At 34.4% G+C, this 17,263-nt stretch overlaps 1 protein-coding gene and 1 long non-coding RNA gene across 3 annotated transcripts; one reads left to right on the forward strand and one right to left on the reverse strand.

The window, feature by feature from the left end:
• Positions 1–547: 547 nt before the first annotated feature.
• On the reverse strand, positions 548–2,455 carry LOC111386443. The gene is made up of 2 exons (XR_002701227.1): positions 829–2,455; positions 548–737 (listed from the first exon to the last, which is right to left on the reverse strand). It is a non-coding gene; the product is annotated as an uncharacterized LOC111386443 (long non-coding RNA).
• Positions 2,456–5,143: 2,688 nt separating this feature from the next.
• Positions 5,144–16,895, forward strand: LOC111386444 (histone acetyltransferase of the MYST family 1-like). 2 transcript variants are annotated; one of them, XM_023010909.1, is made up of 9 exons: positions 5,144–5,448; positions 8,553–8,641; positions 8,904–8,963; positions 9,359–9,568; positions 9,887–9,955; positions 10,351–10,512; positions 13,508–13,601; positions 14,779–14,921; positions 16,472–16,895. In XM_023010909.1, the coding sequence occupies exons 1-9, from the start codon at positions 5,151–5,153 to the stop codon at positions 16,673–16,675; spliced, it is 1,329 nt and encodes a 442-aa protein (XP_022866677.1). In that variant the 5' UTR covers positions 5,144–5,150; the 3' UTR covers positions 16,676–16,895. The 2 variants fall into 2 exon arrangements, with proteins under 2 accessions (XP_022866677.1, XP_022866678.1); XM_023010910.1 differs by lacking the exon at positions 16,472–16,895 and adding an exon at positions 15,200–16,276.
• Positions 16,896–17,263: the final 368 nt, after the last annotated feature.

Here is a 17,263-nt window from a genome sequence, read left to right on the forward strand (position 1 = left end):
ATTTTTTATATTTTAGTCATAGAAATTTATAACTGTGAAACCACATAGACTGATCCGAATATGGGATATACATAGAATTAAAATAAGCATATCCCGGATGAAATAATGTAAAATGCTCGTGGATAGATCAGCTTCATAACCTCATAGTTGATGAATGACCTAAAATAGCAGTAACGAAATGCAAAAAGAGGGAGTAATGCTTTCTGTAGAAAAGAATATATCTATAGAATGGAAGATATATATGTAACGCATCCAAGTTAAGTCAAATAATTGAGAGGAGATATTAATGTTTTAAACTAATTTGAATAACGAAGCAGCTTGTAGCAAGTTGGACAATTACAACGAACAATAGCAGCTGAATTTTAAACCAATTTGTACATGCAAAATATATTCTCCTTTCCACAAGTGAATACAAAATAGTCAATATATGCATTTTGTGTGTACATGGCTACTGTAAGGTAATCACGACACAATACAAGCACGAAAGAGTTAAATTAAATGATACCTAAAAAGGAAGAAATATAGAAAGAAGTCGAGACTCTGACAAAAGCAAATGGAGAAATCTTCGAATGATGAGAAATCACATAACAAATATCCAATAGCATGATGTATAATCATCTCAGAAAAATTGAAACAATTACCAAAAGTATGTTAGACCTCTTGCGACACCTTCAAAATCTATATCGAACAACATATGATGCTTGGAGAAGGAAAAAGTTTTTGTGTCGATGAGGCTTCTGCAACCATATGCCATGATGTTATTCTATATATCATAGAAACAAATTGGAAATGAACTGCAAAGAATAGTAAAAGAATTGTTCCAAATACCCGATGAAGCCGAAGAGCTTAAAAGGATAAATTTTTTCACTAAAAGGCATGTCTCTTTTGCTAAGTGAAATTCCAAATGGACAACGATTTTGACAAATCTGGAAATGCTTGTGTTGCTAGAAAACCAAACAAAAAACCATCATGTGTAGGGTATCTGTTCCAAGTAAAATTTTGCATCTAACAATTTCATTAGTGAAATGGGTTTACTATCAATAGGAATTGAATCTTACTCACCTACTCAGACATATATTGGTTTGAGAAGATAACGCAATGCAACCATGTCTAACTTTATAGGGTATCAATCAGAAATCAATATTTTCCATATGATAGGGCATAAAAAATAACGCCAGGATGCACGACCAAGATTTATAGTAACAGTAATATGGAGGATGTTTAGAGCTTCCTTCTGCATTTTCTGCAGATTTCCCTTGGTCAGATAAATATAAGAATTTGTGGTATCATATTAGCACGAGTATAAAGTTCAGTAATCAAATATTTTAATAAAAATAAACATCCGTCGACCAGTTTTTTTGTTGCTGCTTCAATTTGGTGAAAATGATCCTAATTGAATCCTAGATGTCTATAAATTCATCATAATAGAAACCTTGTAAATCATACATCCAGTCGAACATGAGTTAATATGACAAATGTAGAAAAATGTAAGCCAACTAAATTATACAAGCTATTGAAATCAAATTTTCAATTAATGTGAATCGGTAAAAAGAAGTCACTCGTCCAATAAAGAATATCCTAAATTTCCATTTACAAAGTAAAGAAACTAGATTGAGAGAGATCTATTCCAATTTGGAAGGCAGATATAGGTTTTGGGTAGTAGTGGATTACAAGTTACAGTTGAATATTTACACTGTCGCTTTGAGGACTATATAATTTTTCATTGTGCTTAACACATTAAAACCTTAGATATTGGAATCAATTAAGCTTGTGCATAATTAAATGGAGAATAATTTATAGTAAGAAAAGGCAACAGAAGCATAAAGATAACAACATACCTACAACTAAAACTGCAAGGAAGAAAGAGAAGAAATTATACAGCAGAGCAAAGATTGAAGAAAAAATGAAGCTTCTTAGCGAGATAACATGAAATTTTGGAAGTTAAAAGTACAAACACCAACAGAAGTATAAGGCATTCCAACTGAGCTAAAAAATCTCCTGAAATACTAATAAGAACCTGTTGTACTTCTAGTGTGAAAACACCAGAAGTAGAAACTGAGCAGAAAAACACACATTGAGCAAAAATAAAAGCTTCTGAAGTAAATCAAGGTGAATGTAGAAGAAATCAACAAAATTTTCACATATTAGATAGAAAGAAGATAAAAGGCGTTAAATAAAGCTGAGGAAACTAACAAACAAATCCCTAAATAAGCAAAAAGTGTAGCAAAATCTGAATCTTCTCAACTAAGTCAAGCTAAACTGAAGAAAAACCAGCTGAAAATATGAACAACGATACTGTAAATCAAGATACAAAATTGGAATAGAGTTGAACACCACAAAAATCGACGAAATAGAAAACATTAAATATAACATTTAGCTTCTGAAGTAGATCAAAGTCACTCAAGAGTAATCAAATATATTTTTCACATATAAGACACCAAAGAAGAAAAATAAATTAAGTAAAATTGAACAAAAGATGAAAAAATCCACAAAAAAGCAAAACTGTAACAAAAAATTCGAAGTTTCTCAAGTAGATCCAGCTAAACTAGGGAAAAAGCAACGAAAAACAAGTAGATGACATACCGTAGAACGAGAGACAGAGTCGAAGAGAGTCGAACGCAGGAGGAAATGATTGTGAAAGAGTCTAAATGATTTCTATCGCGTGATATTTTTATCATGAATACGGGTCGTTTCCACAATAGACATGAACAATATGAAACCAAATACGTAGTAGTAGCCGAACTGGTTCCAGTGTGAAATTGAGGGCAGAAAAATGAACAGGTAGCATTCCCTCTTTTATAGTAAGTTAAAAGAGCGTATTTGACATCTATTTTTATAGAATAATGAATTTTAGAACAGTAGATTGATGGAGAATGCGTGGATAAAAAATAAAGAATTTTTTTATTTACGTGTAATATTATTTTAATGATGAATGTGTGGTTAAAAAGAATAGAGAAAAAAAAAATATATTTTGATAAAAATGAGAATCAAACGGGACCATAATAAAATTACATCTATATATGTGAGTTTCAATTTTAAGTATGAAACTTAATTTAAATAATTTAATTTAAGTAATTAAACCTAATTTGGTTAATGTAAAATTCTAATTACTCCAATAGAAAACAATGAAAATCAAACTTAAATGGATATTAGATGAAATTAAATTATATTAAATGGTAATATGGGCCTGTTCGATAGTAATTATAAGAATTAATTTATTAACCGTTAGAGAGAAAAGTGGATCTCATATATGAGTGAAGAAGTAAAAAATTATAGCTGACTATGGGAAGTAACGATAAAAAAATTAATTTTGGGGTGACAATCAGAACCAAACGGGTGCTTATTTAATTTAATTTAAATAATATAATTAAACTTAATTTGATTAACGTAAAATTTTCAGTATTCCAATTCAAAACAATGAACATTAAACTTAAATGGATATTAAATGAAGTTTAATTATATTAAATGGTACTATATTAAATATAAGGGTAGAATTGATATATAGCTAAATATATAAGGGTTAAAATTGGTATTCAAAAGTTTCTCCTTGATCCTTCATTTTTAATTATTGTAGATAGATGTAGATTATTGTTCAATAATTTATAAATGAATTATGAATTTAATTGACTCTCAAACGGAAAGGGAATGCATAATTCCCTTAAAGTGTGCATTTAATTATCTTTTAAACGTCACATGTTAGTGGTACTAGACAACCGTCCATACTGCCTACGCCAAGGGCATATCTAGATATTATGTAAACTATCACGTACACACACATGTAAATATATGTATGTATATGTATATTTAGATTTTAACTTGGAAATTGAAATCTTTTATGTAAACGAATATGTATTTGCCATAATTTTATGAGTAATGGTATTCATAGTGAAGACTACCGGTAATTGTATATGTCACGTAAGACGACTATCAATAATTTTCACTATGAATAACATTATTCTTTTTCCCTTTTGCTACTTTTCACCACTATAATTTTCAGTACAAAGGTCGTTTGTATAATAAGGTAAGTAAACAACTTTCTTTTCTTAAATATGTTTTGCGAACTATATCAATAAAATCTATGTAGATTTAAAAAGGGTGATTATTACTTTCCTAATGTCTAGAAAACCACCAACTCTAATCTTTATTTTTAAGATATTTCAATTACTTAGATACAGGAATGAGGTAGTCTCAACTTTGCTGACAACCGCAGTGTGAGGGTTTGATTCTTGGAATATGAAATTAGACTCTTTGTGAGTATCAGTGTACGAACAAGTTCTTGTTCCCTAACCTGTCGAGACATATCTCACGATTTACCTCCCCCACGATACTCCAGGGGTGGGACGGTGGGAGCCTTCAAAGTTGGGGTTCAACCTTTACTTAGATACTATCATACTGCAAAGAGAGAATAGTTGAAGCTTTCTTCAATGCTTGTGAGTTTCAACATCGCTAGGCGAGGGAATATATGTTACTGTTCGAGTCCCCATTTTTTTAGGTTAGTAACTTTTGGAATGGTTATTTTATAAAAAAAATGTTGTTAAAAGGAAGGAAATTTTTTTGATTTGTGGGAAAACTTATCTTATCTTGAGAATGTACGATTAAGCATGTGTCCGAGAGTGCTATTATTTTACAAACAATTGATTCTTGTACGGTTGAAATGGGGCCCACCTCTGCTAGTCTATAGAGTCCCACAAACTTTTACCATTCTAATGAGATTTTATCATGTCATTTTACGTTTTAATATTATTTGGCAATTCAAATGATCATTGAAATGGGTCAATGATAATGACATAGAGAACCACTGTATTTCCAACGGTTGAAATTTTGCTAAAAATGTGGTGAGAATCCGGTTTGCAAAATGAATTTGATGAAGGGCCTGTTTGGGAGGGATTTTTAACTCTCAAAAATTGATTTTTTGACAGTTATTTTATTATTACAGCCGTAATTTTTGACTTCTTCTTTCACAGGTGGATCTCACTTTTCTTCTAACGGTCAAAAAATCAATTCTCAAAATCCCTTCGAAACGGGGCCAAAGAATGAATTTTTAAATAATGTGTTGAAAGAGTCGCACTTGTAGAATGCGGCTTCTAGAGTCGCGCTTGAACCCATATAAATAATTCAAATCATTTTCGCTAAATTTGGTAGCCAAAAAAATGGTTTCATTAGACGCCCTAACTACAACAGAAAAGGTTGCAACCCTCACAACCGCAAATGGCCAAGCAGCCATGGCCGTCGGTCCCGTCGTTCCCTACGCGGCCGAGTCCAACGGGGCTCAGGCTGAGACCGATGCTCCTAGGAGGAGGAGAATGACTATGCTTCCCCTGGAAGTGGGGACACGTGTCTTGTGCCGATGGCGAGATGGAAAGTACCATCCTGTCAAGGTCATCGAGCGCCGTAAACTCCCTGGAGGAGGAGGCAACGATTACGAGTACTATGTTCACTATAATGAATGTGAGCAACGAATTGCTTCTCTTTCTTTCTTTGTTTATTTTTTTTTCTTCGTTAATTTGAAATTAGGGTTACGGTTAAGTTTTAGGCAATATGAATTAATTTTATTGAATTTCTGCATTTTTGAATTGAAACTATTTTTAGTAGCTAGGCACCAGTATTAGCCTCTTGAAAACTTCGGGGATTTTTGAAGCTTTAGATCGTCAAATTTTATTTTGAAGGATGTTGAAATTATGTATGCCATTTTTTATAATTTTATATTGTAAAGAAAAGAGAACATTAATATATTGCCGAGTATTTGTGGCTAAATGTGATTTTTTTTGATGATTCAGTTGGAGTTTCTCTTAAGAATATGTTAAGTCTGTTTCTTGCTGAAGCGTTAAGTTTTCTAGTTTATACAATCCTAGCGAAAATACATAATCTCGATCTCATTTTATTCACGTGTTAATTCAGAATTTTGTATTATTGCGGCCAAATGTGCCCTAAATGCTTAACGGGGGAATGACGGCTAGTTTAAACTTTGGTCAATATACACAAGCAAGACATGAATGCCAATGACTATTAAAATTTTCATTATATACATAAGTTGTGAATGCAATATATGGAGGTGGTAAATGTTCCTTGCTGTGTTTATGGTTTTGAATTGATCGATGAGGAATCAAATTGCTTTCAGATTGTACGGGGTTTAAATTGTCTTTTCCTCCTCCTGGAAGAGCACCTTGTATTAAATTCAAATCCATCAGAGCTTGCACATGTAGTGCCAGTGGCAGATTTTTTATTAATTAGATTCAACCTTTTTCAAACTGGTAGATAAAGATTTCCGAGTTTAGTTTTACTTCATTTCATTCATCTTCTTTAACTACTACTGCCACTTGCATATCAATCACAGTTATTAAACTTGGACCGGAATGGTGAACTGGACATTCGTCTGGTCTGATTTACATTAATTGGTTCATTAGCAGTTAAACCAACCAAGAACTGCTTAAACTGGTAAAGAACTGTCCGAACCGGATGGGTTCGAAGAAAACTGGATCTGGTTCATTCCAAACTGGACAAATTAAAGGGGAAAATTCCAAATCGACCAATTAATGGTTCAAAGCAGAATTATATATCAAGCAATGGAGATGAATTGATCTTGTGCCTCCTTAAGAACCATATGGAATCCTTGACCACTATGGTAATTGGTGGAGCCTTTTCATTAAATGTAACATAAGTATATATGATTCGAACCTTTGCTTCCTACCTGAAATTTTAGGTTCTTGACCATCTAGGAAGTTACTGAAATACTGTTGTAATATGTGAGCCAAACATATATATCTAGTTTTAGCAAAATGGTTTTCTTTTTGTTTCAAAAATATATTTTAATCAAAGTTACTATCTAACAACAATGACCTATCGGTTCAACTACCGATTCATCTGTAGAACCATTGACCCAGTGGCCCGATGATTTTCCCGGGTCGACTACTGGGTTGGGTCTAATAGCTATGATATCGATATCTTTGGGTCATTCTACCTTTCTAAATGCTCTATTTCAACGTCTAGAAAGGTTAAATTTGGTATCGAGAATTATTATCTTTGTGAATGAATATAGAATTATTCAAACATGCTTAAGTTAAACTAGAAACGATGTTGAAAATCTATAATAGAACAAATTTAACAGAAGTTACAATCAAACTTATGACATAAATAAAATAGATTATAAAGATAAATAATAAGTTCTCAAATTAGTAATAACCTTACAATATTTTAATCTATTACTAAAAGTAGATACAATCTAGAAATCTCCTTTATTATCATTACTAATACAACTACAATCCATATTTCATTCCCTCACCGTTTCTTATCATCTAGCACTTGCAATGTCCGGTCAATCCTCGTAAAGTAGGAAAAAATTTAAAGTAGTTATAAAGCGTTATAGTCTATACAAAATAGCTAAAACACTTGAGGCTAGTAATAAAATGCTCAAAAAACACAACTTAAGCGTGCTTACACATAAGCCACCTTGAGGTGTAAGCGTCACTAATGGCACTCAAAGGGAGGTTTCGAGACGTAAACCTCAAAAAAGGGTTTGAAACAGTGCTCTCTTTCATGTGATTTCCTTTTTAAATATAATTAATGGCTTTGATGTTGGGGAAAATTTCGTTATGCAATCCATTATTTAAAACATGATGAGGCAATGCAAGCAAGAAACGCCTTAGGGCGCAATGTGAGGAAATTTTTGGAGTTGTACGCCTTAATTTTGTGAGCCACACGCTTCTAGGTTTGTGGGGGCATTTGCTTCTTGTGTGGGTAACATAAATTTTTTTGCTCACGTGGGGAATAGTAGTATACCATCCATTAAACATTGAAATTGTTTCTCACGAACCTGTTATGGGAATGGGTCACTATCCCACCAACTAAAAAAAATTAGTTTTTTGTTACTTTACAATTTTTGTTTTTGTTTTTGTTTATTTGTATAATTTAAATTGTTCTATTATGAATTTTAAAGGATTTTCTATATTTTTTATGTGCTTATTTTGCATTCTATTAGTATTTTGACTTTTTTTGGTTTACGGTGAGGGTTATACCTCGCCTCATGAAAGAAAAAAATGCATCAATACCCAATTACTCTTTTTAAAACATTGATTGCAATCACATTTTACTGAAATAAATGTATTAGATTCTTTTAACGTTTTACTCGTGTAATGGAAGGTTTTTATAGTTGATGTATTTAATATCTATTTTGTCCATTCTCTAAGTTATTGACTTATAAAAATTGTATTCTCTTGTTTCGTATTACCATGGGGAATCCATGGGTGCCAATGAATGGAGTAGGAACCTTTCCCTCTCAAGCATCGTATGTAATATTTATTTTATTCATCCTATGATGTACTGATTAACTAAGTTTTATGTTCTCGATGTTTCGTATGACAATGATGAATAAACAAGGTTGCCAATACACGGTGCAGGAATTTTATAAGTACCTGTTTTAACTGCTTTATTTCATTACGTATATGGTAGATTACTTGAGTGAGAAGTATACTACTGTTGTTTATGAAATTTTATATTCTTTTGTAACATCACCTGACTGTTTCTTTTGTCTTATGCCCTTGGTTTATTTTGGGTAGTCAACAGGAGACTTGATGAATGGGTAAAACTTGAACAACTTGATCTTGACTCTGTAGAAACTGTTGTGGACGAAAAGATTGAGGACAAGGTAACTTGTGTGTTTACCTCCAATATTTTTAAGTTCTTGCTTGTTATGCTAATAAATTTGCTCAACTTATAGTACATGCACTGAAGTTCACACTGATATATTTTGTCATCCACATCATTTCTTCTTTAAGGAGGTTACAATACTGCTGATTTTTCCATCATTAATATGCCATTCCTTGTTTTAAAGTTACTGTTTTCTTTCTCCTGTTTATTATTAACATTTCTTCATTATGTCTCTGTTTCTGACATTTTGAAAATTTTAGGTAACAAGCTTGAAGATGACACGCCATCAAAAGCGGAAAATTGATGAGACACATGTAGAGGTACTTGCTGATTTTATAATGCTTTTCACTATTCCGTGTTCACATTGTTACTTGCCAGTATTTTCATTATTGTTCTGTTTTCTGTGGTGCTTTATTATTTCAGTACTGTATTATGACGTCTTTGTAGGTTACCATGTATATATCACTCTAGTCTCCAACCACATGTGCAGGCCAGCACAAATGGTTGTAGTCATCCTGTTGTGGATTAATTGAAATGAGATCTAATTGGTCTAATTGAATCGGGGAATTTCTGCTAGATATTATATTAAGTTTCTACTTACACTCCTCCTTTTTCATGTTATTCTCGTACCTATAAAATCTTAATTATGTTCTCCTCAGAAAAGACAGTAGATTTTCATTTGGATGATCAATATATATCACATGAAATCACGTAGGGCCACGAGGAGCTTGATGCTGCTAGCTTACGTGAACATGAAGAATTTACAAAAGTAAAAAATATTGCAACGATAGAACTTGGAAGGTACGAGATTGAGACATGGTACTTCTCCCCCTTTCCACCTGAATACAATGACTGTACCAAGCTGTTCTTCTGTGAGTTTTGCCTCAATTTCATGAAGCGCAAAGAACAGCTTCAGAGGCATATGGTGAGCTTTTGTCTTCCATTCTTATTGTCTATCCTTTTTTTTTCCATGAAACTTTGACAGTTGATATCACACTTGTGACTGTAAGGAAGTTCTGCAGTTGCACCTCCAAGCTGGTGATGTTCAAGTTTTTATTTATATATTTAAATAAAAACAAATTTTCTGAGTTATCTGCTGTTTGTTCCATGTTATCTTTTACATATAGATAGCATTATGTACATTGCCATGATCATTGTCGCCGTAATCATGATCAGCATTGGTGAAATTAACCTTAAGACGTATTCTTACAATTGCTCACTATTTCTGCATTTGTATTTGTAGAAGAAATGTGATCTCAAGCATCCCCCCGGTGATGAAATTTACCGAAGTGGCACCTTGTCAATGTTCGAGGTAAATTTTCATCCCTCATTCAACTTCATCTTAATGTTTGAAAAAGCTAAATGGAAAAAGAATCATTATGGTTTTAAATCAGCAGTACCGGTTTCCATTTTGACGTGGTTGCACTCATTTATTTCTACATTACCTTGCCATATTCAATTTGAATCATTCGACTTCATAAAAATATTGGTCTTGCAGTATATTTGTATTTCGTTTTGCTAATACATGTATATTGCTGTAGACTTCATTCTGAACTAATGTTGCTACATTATTGACATTATAGTATATTGTATTTATCATTTAATCTGATTTGTTAGTGCAACATTTCTTTCTGCCATCCGTTTGAATTTTCTAAGTTTTAGTTATCAGCAAAAAAGAGTTGTCTAATTTTGAATGCACTGAAACAGGTTGATGGCAAAAAGAACAAGGTTTATGGCCAGAATCTTTGCTATCTGGCTAAATTGTTTCTTGATCACAAGACCCTGTACTATGATGTTGACCTGTTTCTGTTCTATGTACTATGTGAATGTGATGATCGAGGATGTCACATGGTTGGCTACTTCTCCAAGGTAATGTTACACCTCTGGGAGTTACTATGAGTTTCAGGCAGTTGCTTCATTCTATTTAAGTTATATTTTCCTTAATTGATGTAGCTCGCCATTTTCTTAAGATTTCACTGGAAGTAAAGAGAAACAGAGAATTGTCACTGAGTTTTGTATGCAATTACAGAGAAATGCACAGTAGAAGTAAACAAGAACTAGACTCTCTTATATTCATCTATTGCCTGCCCATCCCTTCCTTTCTACTTCTATTTATAACCCCTCCCTAACTGATTTAGCTTCCCCCCACTTGCGCTTGTAACAGAATGCATTTACTTTCCCCAGCTGATTCTCCATTCTTGATTCTTCTAGAATAGGTGAACCGGATGAGGGACTTATCAATGCCCTGGGGTTCCAAAGACGCCTTGTCCTCAAGGTGGGAATCAGGGCCAATTGTCATCATACAAATTTACCATGTCAAGATCTGAATTTCTGGGGTTCAGATTAGAGTGGAGCAGAACGTTGTTTGCTTTAACATCTCTATGTACAATTTGTAGTCGAGATTCCTCATGCAGATAAGTAAGACCTCTTGCTACTCCCATCCATATGTCAAAGCGTGTTGGCCAGTTAAGAGCTAAACTTCTATTCCCAATTAATACTTGATCAAGACCTTGTTTGGAGATGCTCATGGACAAGAAATGGTTTATCTCCCTCGATGCAGCATCCATACAATTTCCCAAGGTTATGGTGCTGCACAGCTGATATAGTGACACTCTACGACAAAATGACTCTTCCCTTGATGTGATGCCACAGCCAATTGTTTAACAGCAACAACTCTCCCATCCTCAAGCTTATTAGCTGGATTGAAATCTTGTCTTGCAGCTCTCTGCTCTGCATAACTGAATGTGTATAGTCTGGCATCCATCCCCAAGAACTCTTCATCCTTATAGCTCTTCTTCCTTTTTCTTCTATGAGACAAATATTATGCTTGAGCAGGTACACACCAAGTCCCTTTTCCAGCCCAGAAGCAATGGATTTCAAGGTAGTTTCAGACACTTGAACTTTCAATTCCTTCACAACAACTCTCAAAGGAGTCCTGTCAGCCCCTTTTATTATGTTAATGTCTTTGAGCTGCAGTTTCCCCTGGGCACATATCAAAAACACGCCTTCCAAGACTCATCCACTTCATAGGACCTAGAATTTCAATTTCTGCAAACTGAAGTTTTACAGTATAATTACCATTCTCAACACCCAATCCATAGTATTTCGAAGATCCAGAGTAGCAGGGAATTGGGACGAAGAAGAGCTTTTATAGCATGGGTTGTTGCTATTAGAAGGCAGACCAACATTGCTAACAGCCCATCTGTCCGTACTGCTTGTGTAATGTGTTGTCGGACCAAGAGTCTCTTTCCATCCATAGACAATCTGATCTGAACCGCCACATGTAATGGTACAACTGGAATTCAATCGAGCATCTATCACGAGTTTAGTATCCAACGAAACTCCATAACCAGCTGCCCCTACCCACAGAATGCCCTATTTTTTATTCAGAGATGGGTTGAAAACTAATTTAGGATAGAAAAGAGTGCCGCTGTTTTGCGAATTGAAGAGAGTCGGTGTAGTCTTATTGCAAGTAGAAATCAGATCTGTATACAGAATTGGGTTTGCTTCACCTAGTACTTGTTTTAGCGGTAAGTTGCCTTCTACAGATTTGGTCAACTCCAAAATCAAGCTCACATATTTTTTTATGAAATTCAGCCCTAATTGCCAGGCGTATGCCTTCTATTGATTGAGCCCTCTCCAAGACCAAGCCCGCAAGTTTTTCCATACGAATTTAGGCGTAATTGTCAGCCCACTAACATATTTTTCTTCCCTTTTCTTAGCTGACACCTTCATATTGTCCGACTTGATTTGCTGCAGCAATTTTTGTTCAGAAACCAGAGTTCCAGCATCTTGACTTTCCAATCACTCTGTCAATCACCACCATCTCTATTCTAATCAGAGGCGACTGTAATTCCTTTGGTACAAGCCTCCCTTGTTCCTTCCAGCCATTTTCCTTTGTCTTGTCCTCGTTGACAAACCAGGGTCCTTGGAGGACACTAGGAGGTAGCTCCCTTTCCATAATTCTCTAGGACCCATCTCCTTCCAGTACCCAGTTCTTTGCTGCCTTAGGGAGAATCAAGGCAGCCATATTTTTCTGGGTTTCCTTCTATTAACTGCATCATTTTGGCCTTGCTCTGATTGAGGTGGTCCACTGATTTTTCCAATCTAGGTAAGTGCTTCATCTCTGATTTCAATCCCTCAACTTCCTTCTCCATTCCTTTCACCCTGCTTTCTATCTTCTTATGGGCCATGAGGATGAACATGCTCTCATATAAATTTGTTAAGACTCCACTGGAAGAAAATGGAAAAAATAGAAATAGAGAATTGTTATTGAGTTTTGTATGCAATTACAGAGAAATGCTCAGCAGGAATAAAGTAAACTAGAACTAGACTCTCTTATAATCATCTATTGCCTGCCTATCCCTTTTCTACTTTTATTTTTAACTCCTCCCCAACTGAATTGGTTTCCCCCTACTTGCCCGTGTGACAGAATGCAGTTACTTTCCTAGGTGATTCTCCATCCTTCTTGATTCTTCTAGAATAGGTGAACCGGACGAGGGACTTATCCCATTTATGGACATTTAAAATTCCACTCAACGTGAAAAATGATATTCCGCTTGTATGCCAAAATTAGTTTGATACAGAAGCAGTTCCATATAAATTTGTTTCTGCGCAAGCTTGATCTTGAGACTTTGCATAACTGGTTCTGCTTGTCAAACTTAAGTGAGAGGCGAGGACTGACCAAGCTCCTGCCAACTTGTTTAATTACAACATAGATGGGAAAATTGGCTTTGCAATGTCTTGTCAGTAATATGAACTTCAAGAAACAATTGCTCTCGATATTTCAAATTTGAACGTTAAATAGGTTTTGTTAACAGATCTGACAATCAAATATTTTTTTATTCATCTTTCTCTGATGCAGGAAAAACAGTCCGAGGAGTCCTATAATTTGGCCTGCATTCTTACTCTTCCTCCTTATCAGAGAAAAGGCTATGGAAAATTCCTAATTGCATTTTGTAAGCTACTTCATTTAATTTTATTTTCTATTCATGAGATGCGTTCACTTAGATTTCATAGTCTACACTGTAACTCCAAGAACTATTGCCTATCTTAATATGGTTTGGGTAATAAGGTATCAAAAAAGGAAAAATGTTATGGTTGTTTGCTGATCTAAATCTGACCAATCAATGACTGGGATACAAGACTTGCACATGTCCTCTTGTTAATGTCTTCAGATGATATAAGTTCCTTCATGGAGCTCCTCAAAGAAGAAAATATTGCTATTTAAATTCTTAAAGATCTTTATGTCGTTTAGGTTCTGTTTGAAAACTTAAAAACTTTAAAAACAAGGGCAGACTAGGTTTTAAATGACAATGCAATTTATCTTGAGATAATAAAATTTTGTTGAACCAAGTTTTTCATCAATACCCAATTTGGCATAAATGAGTCCAACTAATTTATATTGTGAAAAAATCCTTGAGATGCTTCGTTGCTCACTCAAGAAGATAACATAATATTTTATCTATTCTAAGAGAAAAGTTTGAATGCCTTATGTTTTAGATAACAAGTACAAACACCTAATTGGAATTCTATTTATCCATTTCCTGCGATGACTATAGTGGATATCCAGTTTTAGTTTAGGATACAAAATATCAAAATTATCTCCATCTCGCAAATGAAAAGCGCTATCAAACTGGGAATTTTTTTGTTTCAGACTAGTTATATAAATCCAGAATAAGAGTTCGCCAAGAAGGCAAGAGCTAAATTAAAGAATTATACATCTATATATGTCGGGCAAGATAGATTAACCCACGACAATGTATAAAAGGCTTATGAGTACGTAAATAAATAAATAAAATAGAAGAGAATAGTCCAAAAAGCTAAGAGCAGTAATTCAATGTACGGAAAATGCAAGACAATAGGCAAACGCCCTAGTCGTCTTGAGGCATAAGCCTTCTTGGCACTTAAGGGGTGGGATTTGAGGCATTTTATGTAAGCCTCACGTACATTGGGAAGCCTCAAATGGCTTTTTCGAATGACCCACTCACTATGAGGGACTACTGCCAATTATTTTAAGTGGTCCACCTTTATGATAGAAATTCCTTGTTTAGGAGATTTTAGTGATAACACTCAGTGCAACAGATTACTTGTGTTCTCATCATTTTAGATGTCGTCGTTGATTTTGTTTTACAGCATATGAGCTTTCAAAGAAGGAAGGTAAAGTTGGAACACCTGAAAGACCCCTTTCTGACCTTGGTCTTTTAAGTTACCGAGGATACTGGACCCGCGTACTTCTAGATATTCTGAAAAGGCACAAAGGCAACATCTCTATTAAGGTTTGTCCTTTATACATTGTAATCAAATTCTAACATATGTTTAGTATGCAGAAGATTGGATGGTGAGTACATATTTTATTTATTGCTTTATGCTGTACACAGCACTCTTCATTGGCATAAATTTGTTGAAATTTGCTCGTGAAATCTACTGGGGAAAATAAAGATAACCCTACAATTACTACCTTCAGTTACCATTCAAAGGATTAAAAAGAATTAGATCGTAGTTCTTATGTTTCATGAAATGCTGATGTTGTCTCTGCACGATAATGCTTCATCAGGATATGTTGAAGTCTTTGGGGGCAACAAAAGGATAAGGGCAAAAGCGAAAGAAAGGAGAAAAAGGGAATAAAGGGATTCTGAGCAAATTTTGTTTTTGTCAAGTCTTTTAGTCCTTGATGCTATGTATTATAGTTAACAATGTAGTTGAGCTGGGTACTGAAATCATATCAATTATGGCAGTAGTTTAGTTGCCTATATCAGCTAACGCTATTACCCCTTAAAAGTATGTTGAGTGATTAGTTATTTCTGTAGATCTAGCAATCAACTCAACGGAGTGGTTAAAAAGGAGTCATTGTTGACCCCCAAATTTATTGGTAGTCAGACTTAGTTTTTTGATTTATGGATAGTTTATTTTAGCCCAATTGTGCTTATTCGGAAAATAAAGTATTTAAAAGATGCATATTTTGACTGCATTGTCAAAACTGATTCTCTGTCAGTGCATGTAAACAATGAAAGTGATATTGCATGTAAACAAATACCTGGGGAGGAAAAGTATGAGAATCTGTGTCTCATTCTCTTTTCTATAACCAGGAAAATGAATTGTCAACACTGGAGGAGTCGAGGAGAGATAATAGAATAAAATGTATGAAAAATGACATTTCATTTTCTTTTGTACTTTTCTATGAGATTCCAAGGAAAAGTATTGTAGAAATTGGAGGATTCAGAGTCCGTGCAAAGCCAACTTCATTATTCTAATGGGAATTGGGAAGATAGAGGGGGAAGAAAGGGCTGGACCATGTGGAAACTTTTATCTACCAAACTATAAATTTCTATTTTCATTTCGAGTCCACAAACAGAGAAGCAGAATCCCTTTGAGCTTTCTCCTCCTACTTTTGGTTTTAGATCATGTTTGTTCAAGATTTAAAATTTGCTTTTAAATAAATTACTAATTTGTTTGTTTTAAAATAGGACGAGTTGAGTTACTTTCCAAGTAACTTTTTGGCTTGAAAATAAGAAAAAATGACATCCAAACATGCTTGGAAACTAGAATGTTACTTAAAAGTAACTAGTAGTTATAGTTATACTTAGTTTAGCCGAACTTGCTTTTTTGTTATATCATCTCGTTTTTGGTTATGTTACCAGTAAAAGTAGCTGGTAGTAGTTGTTATATTTAAGTTTAGCCAAATGTGCCCCTAATTTTATCAGCAGCAGTCATTGTTCCTGTGCATGCATTTAACATATTGTTTATTGGTTCTGTTATATCTTACTTCCGTTTCCATCTTGATTTTGGTAATGTTACCAGCAAGTTCCTTGTTAATTACTTCTTACAGGAGCTCAGTGACATGACGGCAATCAAGGCAGAGGATATTCTGACAACCCTTCAGAGCTTAGAGTTGATCCAGTACCGTAAGGGGCAGCACGTAATTTGTGCTGATCCCAAGGTGTTGGACCGTCATCTGAAAGCTGCAGGCCGAGGAGGTCTCGATGTCGATGTATGTAAATTGATATGGACTCCTTATAAAGAGCAGAATTGATTTCATGTTATCGAGGTCTGTTTATGGCTATGCCACCCTTGACGTTCGACTTGAACTGTACATTGTAAATAGAAAATCTATCAGAGGATCAAATCTTCTGGTGATTGTTCTAGGTCTAGGACGGCTTTTAACTTGTTAATATGGACAGGTTATGTCCGAAGTTCATGGTTGGTACACAGGAGTGGATGCAAATTAATACAATGCCCTTGTTTATTTTCCATTCTTTCCCCATTAAAATGAAAAATATAACCGTTACTAAGCCATCAAATTTGAATTTCTATCTCTTGTGTGGAATCCATAACGGCTATATTTTTCATTCTCATTTTTACAAAAATAGGAAACAAATACCCCTAACATATTGTTTTGCTAATATCTGATCTTTCCTGCCATGAGCTTTTGTCAAGGCGGACTGAAAATGGGATGATTGCTTTGTAAGTCTTGTAAATGTATCTTTTTAGAACAGCAGCACAGTTGGAGACATGACATGTTCGATATTTATATTTTCGTTATTGATAGGCAGACTGAAATTTTGAGTGAGTGGTTTGGCCTTCCATTATTGTTTCTTGATATGCATTTTGAAAATTCGAG

The sequence above is a fragment of the Olea europaea genome, unplaced genomic scaffold (genome assembly GCF_002742605.1).
Source record: "Olea europaea var. sylvestris unplaced genomic scaffold, O_europaea_v1 scaffold355, whole genome shotgun sequence".
In the NCBI taxonomy this organism is placed as follows: Eukaryota; Viridiplantae; Streptophyta; class Magnoliopsida; order Lamiales; family Oleaceae; genus Olea; species Olea europaea.